This window comes from Nycticebus coucang, chromosome 8 (genome assembly GCF_027406575.1).
Source record: "Nycticebus coucang isolate mNycCou1 chromosome 8, mNycCou1.pri, whole genome shotgun sequence".
Lineage (NCBI taxonomy): Eukaryota > Metazoa > Chordata > Mammalia > Primates > Lorisidae > Nycticebus > Nycticebus coucang.
Window position 1 is genome coordinate 100,303,607 of NC_069787.1, and position 22,072 is coordinate 100,325,678.

Here is a 22,072-nt window from a genome sequence, read left to right on the forward strand (position 1 = left end):
GCAACCTCAAACTCTTGGGCTCAAGCGATTCTCTTGCCTCAGCCTCCCTAGTAGCTGGGACTACAGGTGCCTGCCACAGCACCCGGCTATATTTTTTGGTTGCAGTTGTCCTTGCTGTTTAGCAGGCCCAGGCTGGCCTCAAACTCGCCACTTTCGGTGTTTGTGGCTGGTGCCCTACTCACTGAGCTAAGGGCACCGAGCCTGTTTTCTTTTTTAACAATAAATAAGGGATATCTTGTAGAATGGGAAGTTGGGAGGCCTTTGTCCAGAGGTACTAATGCTATGTCAGGCTTCTGTCAGGATCTTTCCAAGGCTCCGTGCCCTCCTTGTGAGAGAAGATTCTTCTATGATACAAGATCAGGAGCCCCTGGGTCCCTAAAGGGCCGTGGTTTTCTCTTTCTCCATGACAGTAAACACGACAAAGTCAGCATAATCTTGTGAAATCTGAAAAGTGCTTAAGAGCCAAGGCAAGGTAGCCATGCTCTTCCAATGCTGTTAGAAAGCTGTTGTTTGCTAGTTACAAACCAGAGAGCCCACGTGTCTTGCTCCAACCTGCGCAGCAACCACATGGGGAAACACAGAACACACACAGAGCAGAGGGCTCATCTGGACACACGATGTGCGCAGAAAAGATCAGGAAGGCTGATCTGTGGCTTTTCAAAGATCGGGAAGTATCAACACTCTCTCCGCACTCTCTCCAGGGAGCAACTGTCTCCTCCTAACTACTCACTCTCCCCTCACACTACATGGTGGCATTTCTTCCAGTTCCGGGTCATCGGGTCATCAGCAAAGGCATTTGTAGGAAGGGCAATGCTAATTAGAAAAGTGGTTCAGTTAGAGATGGTCTTTTTCGCCAGCCCCCAGTTGTATCTCCAGCAGCCAGATTCTAAAATACTTGATTAAAACTTGCTTAACAGCATGCTGATTTTCTCCTCTCACATTCATCCTTCATGTGCAATATCATGCTAATTTAAGATGTTTGAAATTTGAAAATCTGCATTGTGTTTCAAAATGTCAACATGTTCTCCTGCTCCAGAAATATAGATGGCGTGCAAACATGGGCAGCTCAGCTGCTATGCAGGAGAGCCAAGACGTTAGGCTGGTTTCAAAGCCTAGGGAGCAACATCTTTGAATCTCATCACACACCTTAGCAACCACACTGAGCGACAAAACATAGTCCTACCTTCCTACCCTCAGGGCCTAAGATCACACACCTACTATTTGGTCTCTGAGAAGAAATCTGGAAGCACTGAGTTGAAATAGAAACAGAAATGGAGTTATTGTAACAACCAGAAAGCATAAATCTTAAAAGCCACTGGAGAAGAATGTGTAATACCTTTAGGTGAGTTAAAGCAATTAAATGGCAAGTATCACTTGTGGTAAGATGATTTGAGAAGGTGTGGGACACAATATTAAATGACGTTGAAACTCACAGTGACTAAATTAATTTCTATTTCAATGTTAAGCTAGGAGAAAGTCTTTGGAGCTGGCAGAAGCTTTAACACCTCTGCTACACTTATTAATTCCTCCTTTGAACAAAAAGAAAGCGGGCTTTAGCACTTGGCAGCTTGGTAGGGAATGGTAGCTAGAATTTAACAACATTGGTTTGTTGTAACTGTATTAATTTTTGGTTATCTTCTATCCATGGCAAGTGACAATGTTCTGTTAGTGTCAGTAGCTGTAGAGAACTTGGCTTCCATGGTCGCTTGGTAAGTGGCAATGCGGATTGCTGGGATCTCCTGCACCAGAACCTGCATTTTCACAAGATGTTGATGCATTTTAAAGTTGGAGAACTAATCTACTGTTTCCATTTTAAGTACTTTTATTTATAAAGAGAATGTGGGGTGGGGCCTTGGTGTGTGCCACACCTCTTGGGGGCAAGACACCATTGCAAGAGGGACTTTGCCTAACAAATGCAATCATCGTAACCTGGTTTATTGTACCTTCAACGAATCCCCAACAATAAAAAAAAAAAGAAAGAAAATGTGAATTGATTTAAATAATAATAGCATAAATTAGTACTTAGTGGGAAAAACCATGCTGGCGGTCCAAGAATGTCTGGGAAATACTTTGGTTCAGTACTTCTGTTAATGAAAGTAAGGCATGGGGTTTCATCCCTCCAGAGACAAGTACCTTTGAAGCCACTCAGGGAGGAAAGACAAGTCACGGGGGGACTGTGGCTGTAGCCTTGGCCAGCAGCCTTACAGCAGATCTGCCCACCAAGGCTTTGAAACTTGCCCATTTTGGGATTGGACTCTCATTCCCTTCCTGTCCCCACAGCATGATGGTGAATGTCCCACATCCACTCCCTGGGAGAAATAGACACTTACATATGTATGTGACAGTCACATTCACAGTACCACTAAAGGGTAATGCAACAATTTCTGTTGATGTTTTCTCTATGTAGTTTTAGAAATAATATAAATTTTAAGATAAAAATAACTGCTATTGGGTGGCGCCTGTGGCTCAACGAGTAGGGCGCCCGCCCCAAATGCCGGAGGTGGCAGGTTCAAACCTGGCCCTGGCCAAAAAAAATAAAAATAAATAAATAACTGCTATTCCAATTACTCCTATAACTTCAGTGTGACTTGCAAAATCCACCATTTTTATAATTCTATCATCAACATTAGTGTCACAAAATCAGACTAGAAAAAATGCTTGATTACTAATTTCTGTTTAAGCAGAAAAATCACTCACCTTATTGACTAAACAGAATACTTCCAATATGAATTTTGGTTGATATTTTTGTTAACCTCAATGAGCTTATTTAGCAATGATGTTAGTAACTTCTTTGCTGAATCAGAAAATAGTTTTCAGCTAGGTATAGTAGTTCATACCTGTAATCCTAGCACTTTGGGAGGCCAAGGCAGGAAAATTGCTTGAGGCCAGGAGTTCAAGACCCACCTGGGCAAGAGCAAGACCCCATCTCTACAAAAAATGGAAAAATTAGGTAGCCATGGTGGTACACCCCTGTAATCCCAGCTACTGAAGAGGCTGAGGCAGGAAGACCACTTCAGCCCAGGAATTTTAGGTTGCAGTGAGCTATGATGAGCCACTACACACTGGCCTGGGCAACAGAGTGAGATTCTCTCTCAAACAAAAAAAAAAAAAAAAGAAAGAAAAAGAAAGAAAGAAAAGAAAAGAAAAAAGAAAGAGAAGAAAATAGTTTTCAAGTATTAGAAAAATATTCCCTTGAGCAGCACCTGTGGCTCAGTGGGTAGGGCCCTGGCCCCATATACCGAGGGTGGTGTTCAAACTGCAACAAAACTGCAACAAAAAATAGCTGGGCACTGTGGCGAGCGTCTGTAGTCCCAGCTACTTGGAAGGCTGAGGCAAAAGGATCCCCTAAGCCCAGGAGTTGGAGGTTGCTGTGAGCTGTGATGCCACAGCACTCTACTGAGGGTGAGAAAGTGAGACTCTGTCTCAAATATGTATAAGGGAATATATATTCCTCTTCTTGGGCAGCACCTGTGGCTCAGTGAGTAGGGCACCTGTCCCATATACCAAGGGTGGCAGTTTGAACCCAGCCCCAGCCAAACTGCAACAACAAAAAAATAGCTGGGTATTGTGGTGGGCACCTATAGTCCCAGCTACTTAGGAGGCTGAGGCAAGAAAATCGCCTAAGCCAGAGGTTGCTGCAAGCTGTGACACCACAGCACTCTACCAAGGGCGACAAAGTGAGACACTGTCTCCAAAAAAAAAAAAGAAAAAAATTCCCTCTTCTTTTTGTGCTATTTACAACAGCTACTGACATGATGTACTTTCAGTTCAATCTCATAAGTCACTATGAAAGTTTTGAGACACATTAGTTAGTATTAGCAATATTTAACTAACAGTGGCTTTTACAAACTTATTTGTTGGTTACTGTATCTTTTTACATATAGAAAATAAATACAGCCAGTATTTTCATCCTATTAAGGTTCTTAAAGCTTCTGCACACATAATCTGATGGAAGCCTCATGGCAACCCCAGGAGGTAGCCAGTTTGTGATGTTCATTCTTCACTCACTGCCATCTGCTTTCCATGGACAGAAACTGAAACTCTGAAAGGCTAAATGATGGCCTGGGACAGAAGCCATCAGCTGACCAGTCGGAGCTGGGCCTGTGGCTTCTGTTTTCCCTTTGCTGCTCCAAAGCCTTTAACGGTTATTGTGAGCCCTCTGTAAACCCTTCAGACCAGAAGAATGGAATATAATGATTCTCTGGACTTAGAATTTCTTAGTCAACCCATAGATTTGACAACTTTTACATTACTATATGAGTAAGTATTCCTATGTGGTGAAAATGGCAATTCCGGAAGGCCAGTAACCTAAGAAAGAAGATAGGGTTTTCTTCCTCCTACATTATTGGCTGAGCGACATTCCATCAGACTGTTTTGAAGAAAACAAAAATGATCTCTCTTTTTTTCTTCTTCTGTTGCAGTTTGGCAGGGGCCGGGTTTGAACCCACCACCCTCAGTACATGTGGCCGGCGCTTTACTCACTGAACCACAGGCACTGCCCAGAAATGATCTCTCTTTTTTCACTTTCCCCAGCAAAGTAACAGTGACCTGCTCCCCTGAATATATGGGGAGGAATCAGAATCTGTCCATCTTACTGTGAAGATAAGTTTCAAAACACAGACCTTCCCTTTGTTATCATAATTGTGGCTAGAATGTGGCTTTAAAAAAAATCAGGGACAGAGATCAAGTTGGATACCTCTTTGTCTGGGGAAGGTGTGAGGCCCCTGATGCTGTCTTACAGAGCTAGAAGGAGTTACAACTTTTCTATTTTACTTTATTTTTGTCACAGTCTCAAGCTGTTGTCCTGGGTAGAGTGCCATGGCATCATAGCTCACACCAACCTCCAACTCTTGGGCTCAAGCAATCTTCTTGCCTCAGTTTTTTAATTTTTAGTAGAGATCAGGGGAGTGGGTCTCACTCTTGCTCAGGCTGGTCTCGAACTCATGAGCTCAAGCTATTCATCCTCCTCGTCCTCCCAGAGTGCTAGGATTACAGGTGTGAGCCATGGCAACAGACAGGAATTACAACTTTTCTTTTCTTTTCTTTCTTTTCTTTTTTTTTTTGAAGGGTTTTTTTTAAACTTTATTTTATGTACATGTATTGGCCATCTGTGTATGTATTGAATTAGCATAGTTTCTTTCACTGCGTCCGCCTGGATAATCCATTCAAGGAAGATTACTTAGTCCAACTTAATGAACCCTTGCCCTTCCCGTAACGACGGAAGCCCTGGCGGCACACATTGAAGCCGTACTTCTGGATCAGACCATGCCAGTTTGAGCAGGCGCGACAAGAGCGAGAACCCTGGCCAAATTTTCGCGGGTGGCTCCAGTAGAGCTGCTGGTGTCCCATCTTGCTTTCAGGAGTGCAATGAGGCAAAAGGGAGTTACAACTTTTCTAAAGGGAAACTTGGTAACAGTCACCAAAATTTCAAATATATGCCATTTTAAATCAGCAGTTCTACTGTAGAAATTATCCCTCAAAAACACTCCCCTGTGTGAAAAATGAGGATATAAAGTTATTCTTTACACCATTGTTTGTAATAGGGAAAGACAAAAAAATCTGCCCATCAGCAGAGACTTCTAAATAAATTACAGTACTTTCAAACAAGGCAATACTACACAACCATTAAAAAGAATGAACCTGACTCCGTGCCTGTGGCTCAAGCGGCTAAGGCGCCAGCCACATACACCTGAGCTGGCGGGTTCGAATCCAGCCCGGCCGCCAAACAACAATGACGGCTGCAACCAAAAAATAGCCGGGCGTTGTGGCAGGCACCTGTACTCCGAGCTACTTGGGAGGAGGAGACAGGAGACTCGCTTGAGCTCAGGAGTTTAAGGTTGCTGTGAGCTATGATGCCATAGCACTCTACCCAGGGCAACAGCTTGAGGCTCTGTCTCAAAAAAAAAAAAAAAAGAATGGACTTGATTTCTGTACGCTAATATAGAATAATTTCTGAGGTACATTAAGTACCAAAGCTAGGGGGAGGGGTCATACATATTCATGCATAAACATATGAAGTATTTCTGGAAGGAGATATAAAAAACTAGAAACAGGAGAACTAGGTAATTAGAACAGAAAAGGAGGCGGCGCCTATGGCTCAGTCTGTGGGGCTCCTGCCCCATATACCGAGGGTGGCGGGTTCAAACCCGGCCCCTGCCAAACTGCAACCAAAAAATAGCCGGGCGTTGTGGCGGGCGCCTGTAGTCCCAGCTGCTTGGGAGGCTGAGGCAAGAGAATCGCCTTAAGCCCAGGAGTTGGAGGTTGCTGTGAGCTGTGCGAGGCCACGGCACTCTACCGAGGGCCATAAAGTGAGACTCTGTCTCTACAAAAAAAAAAAAAAAAAAAGGAGACATTCTACTATACATTCTTTAGGGAATTTTTTGAATTTTATTTCATTTGCAGGCATCATATGTTCAAAATAAAGTAGGTTTTTTTGTTTTTGAGGCAGAGTCTCACGGTAGAGTGCGGTGGCATCACAGCTCACAGCAACCTCAAACTCTTGGGCTTAAGCGATTCTCTGCCTCAGCCTCCCAAGTAGCTGGGACTGCAGGTGCCCACCACAGTGCCGGGCTATTTTTTGTTGCAGTTGTCATTGTTGTTTGGCGGGCTTAGGCTGGATTTGAACCCGCCAGCTCTGGTGTAGGCGGCCGGCACCCTAGCTGCTGAGCTACAGGCGCTGAGCCAAAAAATATAAAGTTTTGTATACAAGTTAGTGAAGGGACCTGTTGAAAAAAAGATTTTTAAATCGGACAGTTAAGTTTCCCACGGTTAGAGGCAGGGGGGTGGCGATTAGGAAGGCCGCAAAGGAAGGACAAGTTCAGGGTCTTCTCCTCCCTGCTCACGCTGAGACCTGACTCTCCACAGCAACAGTCGGAGGTGGCCCACACGTCCCAGACCCAGGAGGAGAAGCTGGCTGCGGCCCTCAGGGTGGAGTTACACAACACGTCATGCCAAGTCCAGAGCCTGCAGGCCGAGACCGAATCCTTACGGGCCCTGGTAAGCGGGCCGAGATGAGCCCTGGCATCCCTGGTGTTCATTTTAACTCTCAACTGCCAGATTCTAGTCCTACAGGTCATAGTTTGAAAGGGATTCCAATCTCACAGTTTACGGGCTTTGAGGTCGGAAACATCTGACTCCCAGGGAGCATCAGAGACTGCCCCACCAAAATACCCCTCCCCAGGCTGCTGCTGGGGGCGCTGGCTGCTAATGCCCACAGCCGCCCCATTCCAGCTGTCCCGGCTTCTCCAAAGATTTGCGCAATCTGGGCGGAACAGAAGACCCCTGCCTGGGAGGCGAGGCCCCGCCCCCGGCCCTCAGCCAATGACTGACCGCCAGGGGCTTTAAAAGCCCAGCCCACCCGTATCACTGTGAAGCTGGGTTTTGGTGTAACTCACGTTCCCTCGGGTCAGGCCGCTGCGAGATACCAGCTGACCACGTCCTCCTTTTGCACCTTTCCCTGTTTTATCCTGCTTTCCTCATTCCCCCTTTCCTGAGAGAAATCTGTAATTATTGACAAGTTCCTGCATCCCTGTCTCAGGCTGTTTCTGGAGATCCCAACCTAGGACAACTAGGAAGCTCCCTAGACTCACTGTGTTTTGCCAACAGGTCTCTTGAATTATTATTAAAATAATTATTTAAATAATAAAAGTAATAATACAGCGACCCACCCTCTGATCTCTGGGGTGGATTTACATTCTATCAGGGTATTAAACACATTTCCTCCAAGATGCCCTCTCCAAGGAGTCAAATGATACTGTTCTAAGCACAACTTTCTTCATAGAAGTCCAAGTGTACTAAAAGGTTGGGCTGTGTGATCCGTGTGCAGCTGAGATGTTCTGAGGTCCAATGAGGCCAAAGATAGGATCTGGGTCAGTGCAAGGGGGTGTGAGAAAAGTATCTGAGGGAGAAAAATCAAGAGAAGTTGAGTTAGAAGGGCTCAGAAGCTCCATCTGTCCCTTGTGTAAACAGGCAAATTACCAAACCACAGCTTCCTCTTCTGCAACACGTGTGTACCCATCCCAGTGCACCCCATCCTCAATGTTTCTGAGGAGCCCACGAGAGCATGCAGTGATCATGCTCTTCTTACTATTAGCATCACTTGGAAGAACTCAGTATGTTCTGGAAATTTTATCAAGGGCTCTGGGGACATAAACTAAATAGACATGGTCCCTGCCCCCAAGGAGTGAATGTGACTTCAGTGGAGGAGGTGATAACCACAGGAACCAGAGGCTCTGAATGTGAGGGGGTGGCAGGTGGGAGATTTCACCTACTCCCATTGTAGGAATCAGGATATAAACTCTGTGAGGGCTGGGGGTGGGGTGGGGGTGCAGGTAGTGATGGACAGAGTCAAGGGCAAGGTTCTGGAAGTGCTCCCCCCACCACAAAGTCGAGAGCTGATGCTAGACACAGCAGTCCTGTGGAACAGAGGACTGGCACTCAGACCCTGCAATCTTGAACCCTGGCTCCTTACCTACTAGCTGGGTGCCCTCTCGAAGCTTTCGTTTTCTTATAAAATGAGGGATATTTTGGCTGTCATTTCTATCAGACGTCTTAGTGGCTTAAGACAACAGTGAATCATTTGTTTTCTCATTCTGCAATTTTGGCAGAATTCAGCAGGGATAATTGATCTCTGTTCCACATGCATCTGCTGGGACTGGACAACACCTGAGAATGGAGTCCTCCATGCACACATCTGGCACCTCAGCTGGGTGTCTCTTTTTCTCTCTCCACATGACCTCTTCATGTGGCTAGCTTGAACTTTCCTGTATCATGACAATCTCACAGTTGTCAGATCTGTCATGTAGCATCTGAGTGAGCCCAGAAGCTACCAGGCCTCTGACCTTGAAAGTCCCTGAATATCACTTACACCTCAGTCTACTGGTCAAAGTAGTCACAAGATCAGCCCAGACTCACCAGAAGGAGAAAACTCCACGTTTTTTTTTTTGTTTGTTTTTTGTTTTTTTTTTTGAGAGACAAGAGTCTCATGTTGTCGCCCTCGGTAGAGTGCTATGTCATCACAGCTCACAGCAACCTCCAGCTCTTGGGCTTAGGTGATCCTCTTGCCTCAGCCTCCCAAGTAGCTGGGACTACAGGAGCCTGCCACAACACCTGGCTATTTTTTGGTTGCAGTTTGGCCGGGGCCGGATTCAAACCCGCCACCCTCAGAACATGGGGCCAGCGCCCTACTCACTGAGCCACAGGCGCCTCCCGAAAGCTCCACCTCTTGCTAGGGCACTAGCAAGATCACATTGAGAAAGAGCTTGTGGAACAGAGGTCACTGTTACAGCTGCCTTTGGAAACATGATCTACCTTAGGATTATAATACAATTTAACTTATAAAGTCATCAGAGTGATTGGATAATGCACACAAGCCCTTAGCACAGCGCCTGGCACAGAGTAAACAGTCAATAATGGCATCTATTATTCATTGTCATTTAAAATTACTATTATACCCACCAGCACAGTAACAATAAGTTGGCATCACAAGCCACCTGGTCACTTCACTTAAACCCCATGGTCCTAACTGTTAGAACAAATGGCGAAAGAATTCAGACCCCTAACCAAAAGACTTTGGAGCATTCTGGCTGTGATCATGACCCAAGACAGGCTGCTTTTGTCCCCTGCTAGTTCTAGTAGATCACAATTCTGGTCACTGGGCCTTGCAGCCAAAGGGAGGAGCAGAGACTGAGCCTGAATAGGTACATGAAAACAACCTCTCATACTGTTTTCAAATGCAGAAAGTTCATCCAGCCATCCCTGTTATTCTCAGAGCAACCTGTGCACAGGCCCCTGTAGCTTATATAAGCTTCAGACAGCTGAGCTGGCAAGACTTTCAGTCCCCTTTGCCAATAAAGCACTGTTTGTATTGGAAGACAGTATTGGAGGCCTCCTGAACTCTGTGTTTAGTCAACTCAAATCAGGAACGGAATTCAAGGCAGGAAGTCACAGAAGGTCACTATTTTACTTTCTGGAGGATTTAGCAATTCAAAGAAGTCCCTTCAGTTTTCCAGAGACCTGCAGACTAAGCATGCTTCTGCGATCTCAGTTTGCTTGCTGGTGCTGTGTTGCTGAGTGGGCCAGGGTTACGGCCCCACAGCAGTAGCCTGATGGTAGTCGCTCAAGCTCCAGCATCTCTTGGAGAACCAGGCATCCTCTCTTTCTGCCAGAACATCAGGTACTTAGGTGGGGTAGCTGGATTGGGCTTTGAGTGAGATGGAAAACATACAGGATTTCATAGGGTAGGGTGGGGTTCCCATGAATGCCCTTGGGCAATGGGTTAAAAATCAGCAAGGAGAAACCTCAGGCCACATAGAGAACCCACCTAGAAGATGGAGTAAAAACTGCAGACAGATGACCCAACCATGATTCTGTGAAGAGGTTTTCCAAATCACAGAAGTTACGGATTTCATGTCAACAACTACCCACAAACCAATCATTTTCCTATGTAAACAAAGAGAGCAAACACCTCAAAGCCAAGGTGGGCATTTCTGCATCCTTGGAGATGGAGAGGAGTTTTCTGCTACAGAGGGATTTTCACATCCCACTAGTCAACCCTAGATCAGATACTGATCTATATTTATTTTCTAGTGATCACATTTCACCTCTTATAAATGTACGTAGGATAGGAATCTGACTCAACATTTTCATATCCACTGGAACTAAGAAGATTTGAATAAAATAATATGGTGATCCCTGCTTAACAGGAGTCATGATCCAAAATGGTGTCATGACCAAGAATCTCCCATTTCCATTTCAGCCACTGTAGTCAAAAGGATATGAAAAATCTCCTCCTAGAAAGCAGAGTACAGAATCTTATTTCATTGATTCAATTCAATTTTAAAAGATGTTATTTGTTTTTTATGTGTTATATATAAAAACCAGATACAAAATTATAGGCCAATGATAATTGAAAGTATTAGAAAATGATAAACACAGACACACAGGTTTTTAAAGGTATTTATTGATCAAGTGTACAGTTTTCAGGATGTAGCATGTGGGAAGATGAGAAGAAAGAGGTTTTCTTCTATGGGGAGACACATAGGTAGGGCAATAACTGTAATACAAGTGCTGTCATCTGAGCCAGTGTGCACATACCAAGCACCTACTCCATGCCAAGCCCTGACTTGTGCATGGGAGCTATAGAGATTTGGTTCCTTCCAAGTCTGTCTGGTAGAAGAGAATGCTTAGACCATTGTTATAAGTTCATATGCTTGGGGAGCCATGGAAATACAGAGGGGCAGCTAACCCAGCTTGGTCATGGTAGGGGCAGATGAGTCAAGGAAGGCTTCCTGGGGAAGGTGACTCCTGAGCTTGGACTTGGATAAGTAGGAGTGAGGCAGGTGAGGATGCTGGAAGGAAAGGGGAAGGAAGTTACAGGTGTAGGAAACAGGATAAACTCAATAAAATAATTCAGGAATGGGAGTGCTGGAGCTGCTATAGAATGGGTGGGGTTAACATGGAAAGACACTGGGCCAGTCATGAGTGCCATGTCTGGACCCCCAGGGAGTGCCATGGGTTTAAGCAGAGAATATACAAGCCCAGGTTTGGGCTTCAGACAGAGCACTGTGGCTGCTTGTGAGGGGGGTGCAGGAAGAAGAGGAGCTAGAGGCAGATGATTGGCCAAGAGGCTACTGAGGGTGCCCCAGGTGAGAGATGTTAAGCTTCAATCCAGGCCATAATGACTGGAGAACGTGAAAATTCAGGATATACGAGAGGCTGTGATGATTGTATTTGGAAGAAAAGGAAGAAAAGCAGGGATGCATCTTTCCCAAGTTTCTAGCTCATGTGGGTTCATCATCTGAGAGAATAGGAGGGCTGAAGGGTTCAGGGGGAGGCCTAAGGCCCCATCTGGATGCTTTGACTTGAGGTCTTAGTATGTATTTCCAGTAAGAAGTTCAGCAGTAGGTCCATAGCTTCTGGGGGGAAGACCTGCACTGGAAGTAGCAAGGCAAAAGCGGTGGGCCTATAGACCCAGTTAAAGTCATGAGGTGGTAAAGACCAGCCAACACAGACCCGGGATGCAGGGCTCCCAAAGAAGCAGGCTAGCAGCAGGTGCTGGGGAGCCCACAGTGAAGGGATAGGAGAGGAAGAGGGACTAGCAAAGATGTGCTCCTAAAACACTGAAGAAAAAGATACTGAACATGTAAAAAATGAGAGCCATAATCAAGGTGCGGGGTGAAGCAAGATGGTGGCCAAGTAACAGCTTTCTTGCAACTGGGCACAGTGAGACTGGGGAGAGAAACTTCAGGCATCTCTGGCTGGTGGGATCTGCCCAGAAACATCCCTTTGGGGACACAGGGAGTCAGAGAGAGACTTCTGGACCCCATGAGGAGGACAAAAGCAGTGGAGAACTGGCAAGTGGTTGCATGTGTTCATTCAGTCTAATCCCACCGGCAGCTCTAAGTACAGCAGCAGTGAGATTGCAAACTGGAAAGGCCTTCCCTGTGAGCTGTTTTGTTTTTTTGGACTTGGGGACTTAATTGAGCTACCTTGGGAGAACTTGGGCAAGAGTGTGGAGGACTCTGAGTGTTGTCTGGGGCCCAGGACTGAGCCAGGACACAGCTAATAGTGTTCAGCTGTGGGCCGCACGCAGCCATTGTGGCAGAACTGCCCCAGCAAGTTCCTCCCTCAGGATCACAGAGCGAGGATTGGGCAGGGGACCCTGGGCGAGTAATCTAGTGACTGAGCAGCCTAAAGGTGGGGACTGAGACACTCTACAGCCTTGGCCCTCAGGGGCATAGAGTGAGACCAGTTTTGGAACACTGGATAAGCAGGCAGCCACTGCAGGAGTAATCCCAGCGACAAGTGCTTTCCTGGGAAAGCTTCTGCTTAGCCAAGGTTAACAGTTTGAAGTGCCTTTTAAGCAGGCTGCTGAGGAGAGATTTAGGATCTCTAGCCTGCAGGGTTTGAGAAATCACCAGAGGCCTCCAGTCTCCATCTCGTACAGCTGTACCAGCATTGTGATTAACATCTCATGCCCCAGAAGATCACCTATTGCCCAGACAATATTCAGCAAGATATATATACTGCTTTGTTTTTGTTTTTCTTCTTTTTGTTTGTTTGTTTTTTAAATTTCAACATTTTCCCTCTAGATTTTTTCTTTTTTCTTTCTTTTCTTCATTTTTCTAGTTTAAATATAATTTTCCATAGTTGCCTTCTTTAAAAATTAGAACTTCATTTTTGCTAGTGTTTCTACCAATATTATTTGGTTTTCCCCCCAATTTTATCCCGTAAAGTTTTCTGTTTGCTTGTTTTGGTTTGATTTATAGCATTTTTGTCTTTCATCTCTACTTGGTGGAGGTGGGGCACTGTGTCTGAACAGGCTGGCAAAGAGCTGCTGACCTTAAGGGGACCACCCAACCCAGTACCCCCAGAGGTTGCAAGTTTTTAAGGTTGGGTCAAAGTACCCTACTATACATCTGTATTGCTCTGTCTCCCTCTTTCTGTGCCTCTATTATTTTTGTCAATATTCCTTTTTACTCACTCCCTCTCCTTTCTCTTTTTTCTTTTCTTTTCTTTTTTTTTAATCTTTTTTCCCTTCTTGCTCTTCAATCTTCTCATCCTTCTGGTCCTGTACCAAAGGGACTCATTGAAACTCTAGGCCAGAGGCACAGCAAATTAAAGAGAAATAGGAAGTGAAAGGAAAATCGGGGCAAGGAAACAGATAAAAGAAAACACTCATGAGGAAGAATCAGCAGAAAAATCCTGGCAACAGGAAAAATCAGTCCAGAGCAACCCCTCCCCCCCACCAAGGGACCGTGAGGTAGCTACTGCAGAGGATTCCACCCATAAAAAAATGTTAGAAATGACAGAAAGGGAATTTAGAATACACATGATGAAAACAATGAAGGAAATGATGGAAACAATGAAGGAAACTGCTGATAAAGTGGAATATAACCAACAGGAAATCCAAAAACAGAATCAAATAAGAGATGAATGATATGAAGAATATAGAAAGGATATAGCAGAGCTGAAGGAACTGAAGCAGTCAATTAGGGAACTTAAAGATGCAATGGAAAGTATTAACAACAGATTAGACCATGCAGAAGAAAGAATCTCAGAGGTAGAGGACAAAGGTCTTGAGATAACTCAGATAGTTAAAGAAGCAGAAAAGAAGAGAGAGAAAACAGAACGTCACTGACAGAATTATGGGACTTTATGAAGCGTTCAAACATATGAGTTATAGGTATCCCAGAAGGGGAAGAAGAATGCCCAAGGAGAATGGAAGCCATACTAGAGAACATTATAAATGAAAATTTTCCAAATATCACCAATGATTCTGACACACTCCTTTCAGAGGGCTGTCGGACCCCAGGTCGCCTCAATGCTAACAGAGCTTCTCCAAGACACATTGTGAAGTTCTCGCCAATATAATTAAGCAAGACAAGGAAATAAAGGGAATCGAAATGGGAGGAGAGGTGGTCAAACTCTCCCTCTTTGGTGACAATATGATCTTATACTTAGAGAACCCCAAGACTCCTGGAAGTCATCAAAAAATACAGTAATGTCTCAGGATATAAAATCAATGTCCACAAGTCAGTAGCCTTTGCATACGGCAATAACAGCCAAGATGAGAGGCTAAATAAGGACACAACTCCCTTCATCATAGCCCCAAAGAAAATGAAATACCTAGGAATATACCTAACAAAAGAGGTGAAGGACCTCTATAAAGAAAATTATGAAACCCTAAGGAAGGAAATAGCAGAGGATATTAACAAATGGAAGAACATACCATTCTCATGGCTGGGACTTTATGTTTATTAAAATGTCTATACTTCCCAAAGCAATCTACCGATTCAATGCCATCTCTATTAAAATACCAACATCGTACTTTCAAGACTTGGAAAAAATGATTCTGCATTTTGTATGGAACCAGAAAAAAACCCTGTATAGCTAAGGCAGTCCTTAATAATAAAAACAAAGCCAGGGGCATCAGCATACCATATTTTAGTCTGTACTACAAGGCCATAGTGGTCAAGACAGCATGGTACTGGCACAAAAATATAGACATAAACATACATTTGGAATCAAATAGAAAACCAGGAAATGAAACTAACATCATAAAACCACCTAATATTCGATAAACCAAACAAGAACGTACCTTGGGGGAAAGACTCCCTATTTAATAAATGGTGCTGGGAGAACTGGATGTCTACATGTAAAAGACTGAAATTGGACCCACATCTTTCTCCACTCCCAAAAATTGATTCAAGATAGATAAAGGACTTAAATTTAAGACATGAAACAATAAAAATCCTCAAGGAAAGCATAGGAAAAAAAGCAGAAGATATCGGCTTGGGGAAAGACTTCATGAAGAAGACTGCCATGGCAATTGCAACAACAAAAATAAACAAATGGGACTTCATTCAACTGAAGAGATTCTGTACAGCTAAGGAGACAACAACCAAAGCAAAGAGACAACCTACACAATGGGAAAGGATATTTGCATATTTTGAATCAGACAAAAGCTTGATAACTAGGATCTATAGAGAACTCAAATTAATACACATGAAAAAAGCCAACAGTCCTATATATCAATGGGCAAGAGACATGAATAGAAACTTCTCTAAAGAAGACAGATGAATGGCTAGCAAATATATGAAAAAATGCTCATCATCCCTAATTATTAGAGAAATGCAAATCAAACCCACCCTGAGATACCATCTAACCCCAGCAAGAATGACCCACATCACAAAATCTCAAAACTGCAGATGCTGGCATGGATGTGGAGAGAAGGGAACACTTTTACACTGCTGCTGGGACTGCAAACTGGTACAACCTTTTGGGAAGGAAGTATGGAGAACCCTCAAAGAACTCAAGCTAGACCTCCCATTTGATCCTGCAGTCCCATTATTGGGCAACTACCCAAAAAGAAAAAAAAACACCTTTTATCATAAGGATACTTGCACTAGACTTTTTATCGCCAATTTACAATCGCCAAAATGTGGAAACAGCCTAAATGCCCACCAACCCAGGAATGGATTAACAAGCTGTGGTATATGTATACCATGGAATACTATTCAGCCATTACAAAAAATGGAGACTTTACAGCGTTTGTATTAACCTGGATGGAAGTGAAAGACATTATTCTTAGTAAAGCATCACAAGAATGGAGAAGCATGAATCCTATGTACTCAATTTTGATATGAGGACAATTAATGACACGGTGGAGGTTGGAGAAGGGGAGAGCAGAGAGAGAGGAGGGAGAGGGGTGGGGCCTTGGTGTGTGACACACCTTTTGGGGACAAGACATGATTGTAAGAGGGACTTACCTAACAAATGCAATCAGTGTAACCTGGTTTCTTGTACCCTCAATGAATCCCCAACAATAAAAATAAAAAATAAGGCGGCGCCTGTGGCTCAGTGAGTAGGGCGCCGGCCCTATATGCCGAGGGTGGCGGGTTCAAACCCAGCTCCGGCCAAACTGCAACAGAAAAATAGCCGGGCGTTGTGGCGGGCGCCTGTAGTCCCAGCTGCTCGGGAGGCTGAGGCAAGAGAATCGCGTAAGCCCAGGAGTTAGAGGTTGCTGTGAGCCGTGTGACGCCACAGCACTCTACCAGAGGGCGGTACAGTGAGACTCTGTCTCTACAAAAAAAAATAAAATAAAAAATAAATAAAAATAAATAAATAAACGAGAGCTGTCCATCCATTCTAACACAGCGATCGGCAGAGGAGACAAGTGCTTTCCCTGAATGAGGGATGGGGCTTCAGCAGTGGGGGGTCGCGCGTGGGGGGAAGGACCCCTAGGGGGAGTGAAGGAATCTTGAGAAACAGCCCGTTGAGGAAATACCTACATAGTGCCTCTCCTGATGAGTCTCTCCCCACCTCTCTCCCTCTCCCTTTCCCCACTTCGTCTCTGCCCTTCTCTTTTCTTTCCTCTTTCCCCCTCCCTCCCTTGAGTCAGACCACCCCAGAGTCTGGGCTCGTCAGGAGGACGCCTCATTTCCCCACGGGGCCGCGTGAAGGCTGACCCCGGTCCCCGACGAGACCCTTGTCCCTGGCGTTGACCCACCCCGCGAATGCCCTCCCTGCCCACCTCTGCACACCTGCCTCCCCAAGGGCCTGGACCGTCGGCCTTGGTTTGGAGCAGGTTTACTCTTTCGTAGAAACGCGGCCTGGAGAACACCTTGCAGGACGCCAAGCACTGGCACGACATGGAGCTGCAGAACCTGGGCGCCGTGGTGGGCCGGCTGGAGGCGGAGCTGGGCGAGGTGCGCGCCGAGGCCGAGCAGCAGCAGCAGCAGCGCGCGCACCTGCTGGCGCGCAAGGGCCAGCTGCAGAAGGACGTGGCCTCCTACCACGCCCTGCTGGACAGGGAGGAGAGCTGGTAAGCCTCGTTCCGCTTTCATTACGAAGGGATGCAGACTCGTGACTTTGAAAAGAGTTATTTTTTCCTCAACACTAGAAGTAATTGAGATAAAAAGGAGAAATCACCCCAAACTGCCCCTCACACACACACTCATTCACAGTGTGATCTTCCAGGACTTTTCTGTTCACATTCAAATTACATCTGTTCATATACAGATACATACTGTCTATGTACATATATCCATATTCATATCCACACGCACACAAACCTGGGACATACATAGTAGCTGTTAGGAATGTTTCACCTGCACGTCATTCAACCCTAATTAATGGGGCTATAAACAAGTGCTCCTGAAACTAATATGCCTTTAAAAACCCGGGACAGGGTGGCGCCTGTGGCTCAGTGAGTAGGGTGCCAGCCCCATATACCGAGGGTGGCTGGTTCGAACCTGGCCCGGGCCAAACTGCAACAAAAAAATAGCTGGGTGCTGTGGTGGGAACCTGCAGTCCCAACTACTCGGGAGACTGAGGCAAGAGAATCGCCTAAACCCAAGAGCTGGAGGTTGCTGTGGGGTGTGACGCCAGGGCACTCTACCGAGGGTGACAAAGTGAGACTCTGTCCCCAAAAAAAAATTAAAATAAAAACCCGCAACATCTTTTTAAAATGCAGCTTCTGCTTCAGTAGGTCTAAAGTGGGGCCAGTCTTCATTTCTAACGAGCTTCCGGGGGCTGCCCACAGACCAGGCTTTGAGTAGCAAGAGCATAAACCATATTTATTTAAGAGTTCCAGAAATAAAAAAAAAAGAGTTCCAGAAACAGGTGATGGAGGCTGCACGGTGATTTCACTGAGGACCTAAGCTCTCTTCATCTTTTCAACATACCACAACACATTCGCTTTTTGTCTTGATCTTTGACACCCCATGCTTGCCAAATGCCTGCCACAGCTGGGGTCGTCCATCTCAACCTCTTTCATAGACAGATGTTTGGAGAGGGAAGAGGCAGCAGCAAAAGGCTTTTCCTGGAGTGGCTTCCCCTTTCATTGGTGAAGGAAAAACACTTTAAGAAGGCTTCCAGTAGATTTCCTCTGGTGTCTCATTGAGTTAAACCTGCTCAGATAGCTATACCTACCAGCAAGGAGTGCAGAGGAAGGGACCCTTTAGCTTCCCTAGACTCCACAGTGGAGGCAGCAAGCAGTTGGCTTGTGGCTGTCATAATATCTATCTCTCTCACACACAGTATATATGCTATCTTTTTTTTTTTTTTCAGTTTTTGGCCGGGACTGGGTTTGAACCCACCACCTCCGGCATATGGGGCAGGCGCCCTACTCCTTTGAGCCACAGGCACTGCCCCTATGCTATCTTTTTTTAATCAATAAGGTTTCTAAAGACATATACATCAGCTTTGGGGCTGAGCTTCCTTGCCAACTCTTTCCAAAAATCCATGCCTTTATTTGTTTACTCATTTATGAGACAGGGTCACTTTCTGTCCTCTAGGCTAGAGTGCAGTGGCATCATCATAGCTAACTGCAACCTCAGATTCCTGGGCTCAAATGATCATCCTGCCTTAGACTCCCAAGCAGCTGGGACTACAGGTGCCCACTGTCACACCTAGCTATATTTTTCTATTTTTATTTTTTTAGAGACAGTCTCACTTTGTCACCCTCGGTAGAGTTCTGTGGCATCACAGCTCACAGCAAACTCCAGCTCTTGGGCTTAGGCGATTCTCTTGCCTCAGCCTCCCAAATAGCTGAGATTTTTTCTACTTTTTGTAGACACAGGGTCTTGCTCTTGCTCAGGCTCATCTCCAATTCCTAACCTCCTGCAATCCTCCTGCCTCAGCCTCTCAAAGTGCTAGGATTACAGGCATGAGCCACCACACCTGGCCAATTATTTATTTATTTATTTATTTATTTGAGACAAAGTCTTACTATATTGCCCTTGGTAGAGTTGTGGCATCACAGTTCACAGCAACCTCAAACTCTTGGGCTTAAGCCATTCTCTTGCCTCAGCCTCCCAAGTAGCTGGGACTACAGCCACCTGCCATAATGCCTGGCTGTTTTTTGGTTGCAGTTGTCATTGTTGTTTAGCAGGCCCACGAGGCTCGAACCCACCAGCTTCAGTGTATGTGGCCGGCGCCCTACTCACTGAGCTACAGGTGCCAAGCCCAACTTTCTAATTATAGTTCTATATCTTCCTGTTTTCCTCCAAGGTCTCTTCTCTGATATATGTTAAAGAATAGGCTTTAACATATGCAGCTTTAAGAGAAAACTTAGCTATCATGCCATCCAACCTGTCATGGTTCAAGAGACAGTACAAAGGCCCACACAGGAAAGGGCTCACCAGTGATCAAACAAGGAGGGGAAGCAGAACTAGGACTGGAGCCCAGGTCTCCCACTCTCTCCAAGAGCACAGCCTCTCTTTTTTCAGAAGGCCAAGGGCCTCCTGGAAGGGAGCTCACTCCTCCCTTCTTTCAAATGGAAAATATGTCATCCAGCCCCTCTCCAACTGTCTTTTTATTGAATTGATTTCTGTTGATTATAAAAGCCAGATGTTCCTAACAAAGCTATTTTTTTCAGATGCCTATGGACATCTGAATAAATACACAGTCATTTTAAACAAACACAAAGAGTAGTGAGTTAGGCTGAATTCACACTTCCAGGACGTAAGTACTGTATTCAGTGGGAGTGCCTGCTTTGTGCCAGTGCAGTGCTGACCTTTGTTATCTTCATTTGTCCCCCAGCCCTGCCAGGACTCCATCAGGATCCCCATTTTGCAGGCAGGAAACAAAGCCTCCGAGAGCTTAAGTCATTTGCCCAAGGTCTCCCAGCTGACAACTGTGGAGCAGGAATGTAAAACTCAAAACTGTCTTGCTTCTGTGAGACAGCTGCTTTTCCCACAATGCTGTCGTGATATCTTTACTGGTTTTCCTCTATGTGTTTCCTTTCAGCTGATGGAGAAACTTCCTTTTTTCACGAAGAAAATGCTGCCTTCCTCCCCAGCTGCCCCATGAAGTCACTTGAGGAGCTCTCCCCTGAGCCTCAGTCCCTGCTGGATTCCCTAGTTGATTCAGGTTGGGCTGAAAAGCTTCCTGGAGGTGGAGAGGGTCCTCTGCTTTAATTTAAGTAGTCTGTAGCCTGAGCAACCTCCCTTGTTCCCCTCTAATAAACGCTTTGTGTGCAGTCCGCCTGCCTTGTTCAGCTCACTTCGAGGTCATGATGGATATCACTTTGCCTGCCTGGCCTTTGCTCAGGAAGCCATTCTTGAAGGCATCTAAAAGGGTCATTGAGTGTGACACCATCTGCTTCGCCATCCAAGGATCAACTGCTCTTGGGTTTATGAAAATAAAAGTGCTGCTTGGGCAAAAGTTCTGCTCATGGCACACAGGATTGCCACAGTGTGAGGCAAAAAACCAACAGTCTTGTTGGAGCGGGGATTAGTGTGGTGCTTTATTGCACGTGTCATAATTACAGGCATCACAGAGCATTCAGACCTCTTTAATGAACTCTGCACGCATATTTATGTGCAGACACATTTCATGTGCTATGGGCAGAGTACCTCTCAATCAGATTAAAGGGAATTGCAATCTGAGCCCAATCTAAGCCAATTCACTCTAAGTAGGCAATTAATTACATTATGTTTGCTCACCCCACTTACAGCCTCAGAATTTTCTTCCAGGGTCCTCCTACCTTCTCCCCCCAGCCCTCTCAAGGCCTGGACTGCCCAAATATAGTTCATACATCTGCCACCTACCCAGGCAAGACTCTCTTGCCTTCTGATTAAAATTGAAACCAGCACCTGTGTCCTACCACAGGCTCTCAGCGCCTCTAAAACCACAGGCACGCACGCACACACACACAAGTCCAGCCTTAATTTCCTAATTCTTCCCTCAGGCTTCTGTCAGTCTACAGAGTTACAGACAAAAATATCTGAGCTGAGTCTCTGTGAGCTGCTACTCAGGACAGGGAATTTGCTGAATCTGGGCATATTTGAAGACGACCATGCCTGAGGTTCCAAATAGCCACGGGTGATTACAAGCAAAAGAAACCTATTTCTCTTTAAGGAAACCTTTAAAAAGAAGCCAGGCAAGATCTAGGTCTCCTTATTGGAATTACTACAACTTATTTTCCTTCTTGGTCTGCAAAAAAAAAAAAAAAAAAAAGGAAATTTTATGAATTCCTATATTGATAAGTCACATGAACAGAACAGCTATTTATAGTTCACACAACCTTTTTTTTTTTTTGCACAACACCTTTACATAATTTAGTTTGTTGTTTGAGGCACAGAAATCTGTAAGAAAACCACATAAAACTGCATTTCAGCAAAGCATCCATCTCCCCCGTAGCCGCACGCTATGGGGTTGCCCATAATTGAACCACCCCATGCAAAGGCCCTGCCAGCAAACAAAGCGAGCTGCTGGCCTCGCTGTGTGGGGTGCACTGACCCTGAGTCTGCTGCTGTTCTTTCTTTCTTGTTACTATTAATTTTTTGCCCCCCAGCTAAGACCTAAATCTCTAACCTAAACACAGCTGGAGCCTTGGAAGGTGAAAGGCCTGAAAGGTCAGCCATCAGAAGGAGGAACTTCTACATCTGAATGGCCATTGCATTTTTTCAAAACCTGGAAATAGTTTCAGCCACTGACAGGATGGAGAATGGATTTGCACACACTCCTGACTTTCCACCAGACAGCACGCTGTGCAGGCCTGCGCACACTTGGTCACCTCCGTGCCACAATCTCAAAGAGCAGCTGCCGTAAATCATTCAGTTAA

The 22,072-nt window shown here is 45.3% G+C and overlaps 1 protein-coding gene and 1 pseudogene across 1 annotated transcript; one reads left to right on the forward strand and one right to left on the reverse strand.

The window, feature by feature from the left end:
* Positions 1 to 5,179: 5,179 nt before the first annotated feature.
* Positions 5,180 to 5,695, reverse strand: LOC128591818 (40S ribosomal protein S29-like; annotated as a pseudogene).
* A 4,402-nt stretch (positions 5,696 to 10,097) lies between these two features.
* LOC128591817 (uncharacterized) lies at positions 10,098 to 20,486 on the forward strand. Its single transcript, XM_053599581.1, has 3 exons — positions 10,098 to 10,174; positions 17,106 to 17,326; positions 20,254 to 20,486. The coding sequence occupies exons 1-3, from the start codon at positions 10,107 to 10,109 to the stop codon at positions 20,421 to 20,423; spliced, it is 459 nt and encodes a 152-aa protein (XP_053455556.1). The 5' UTR covers positions 10,098 to 10,106; the 3' UTR covers positions 20,424 to 20,486.
* The last annotated feature ends 1,586 nt before the right edge of the window (positions 20,487 to 22,072 follow it).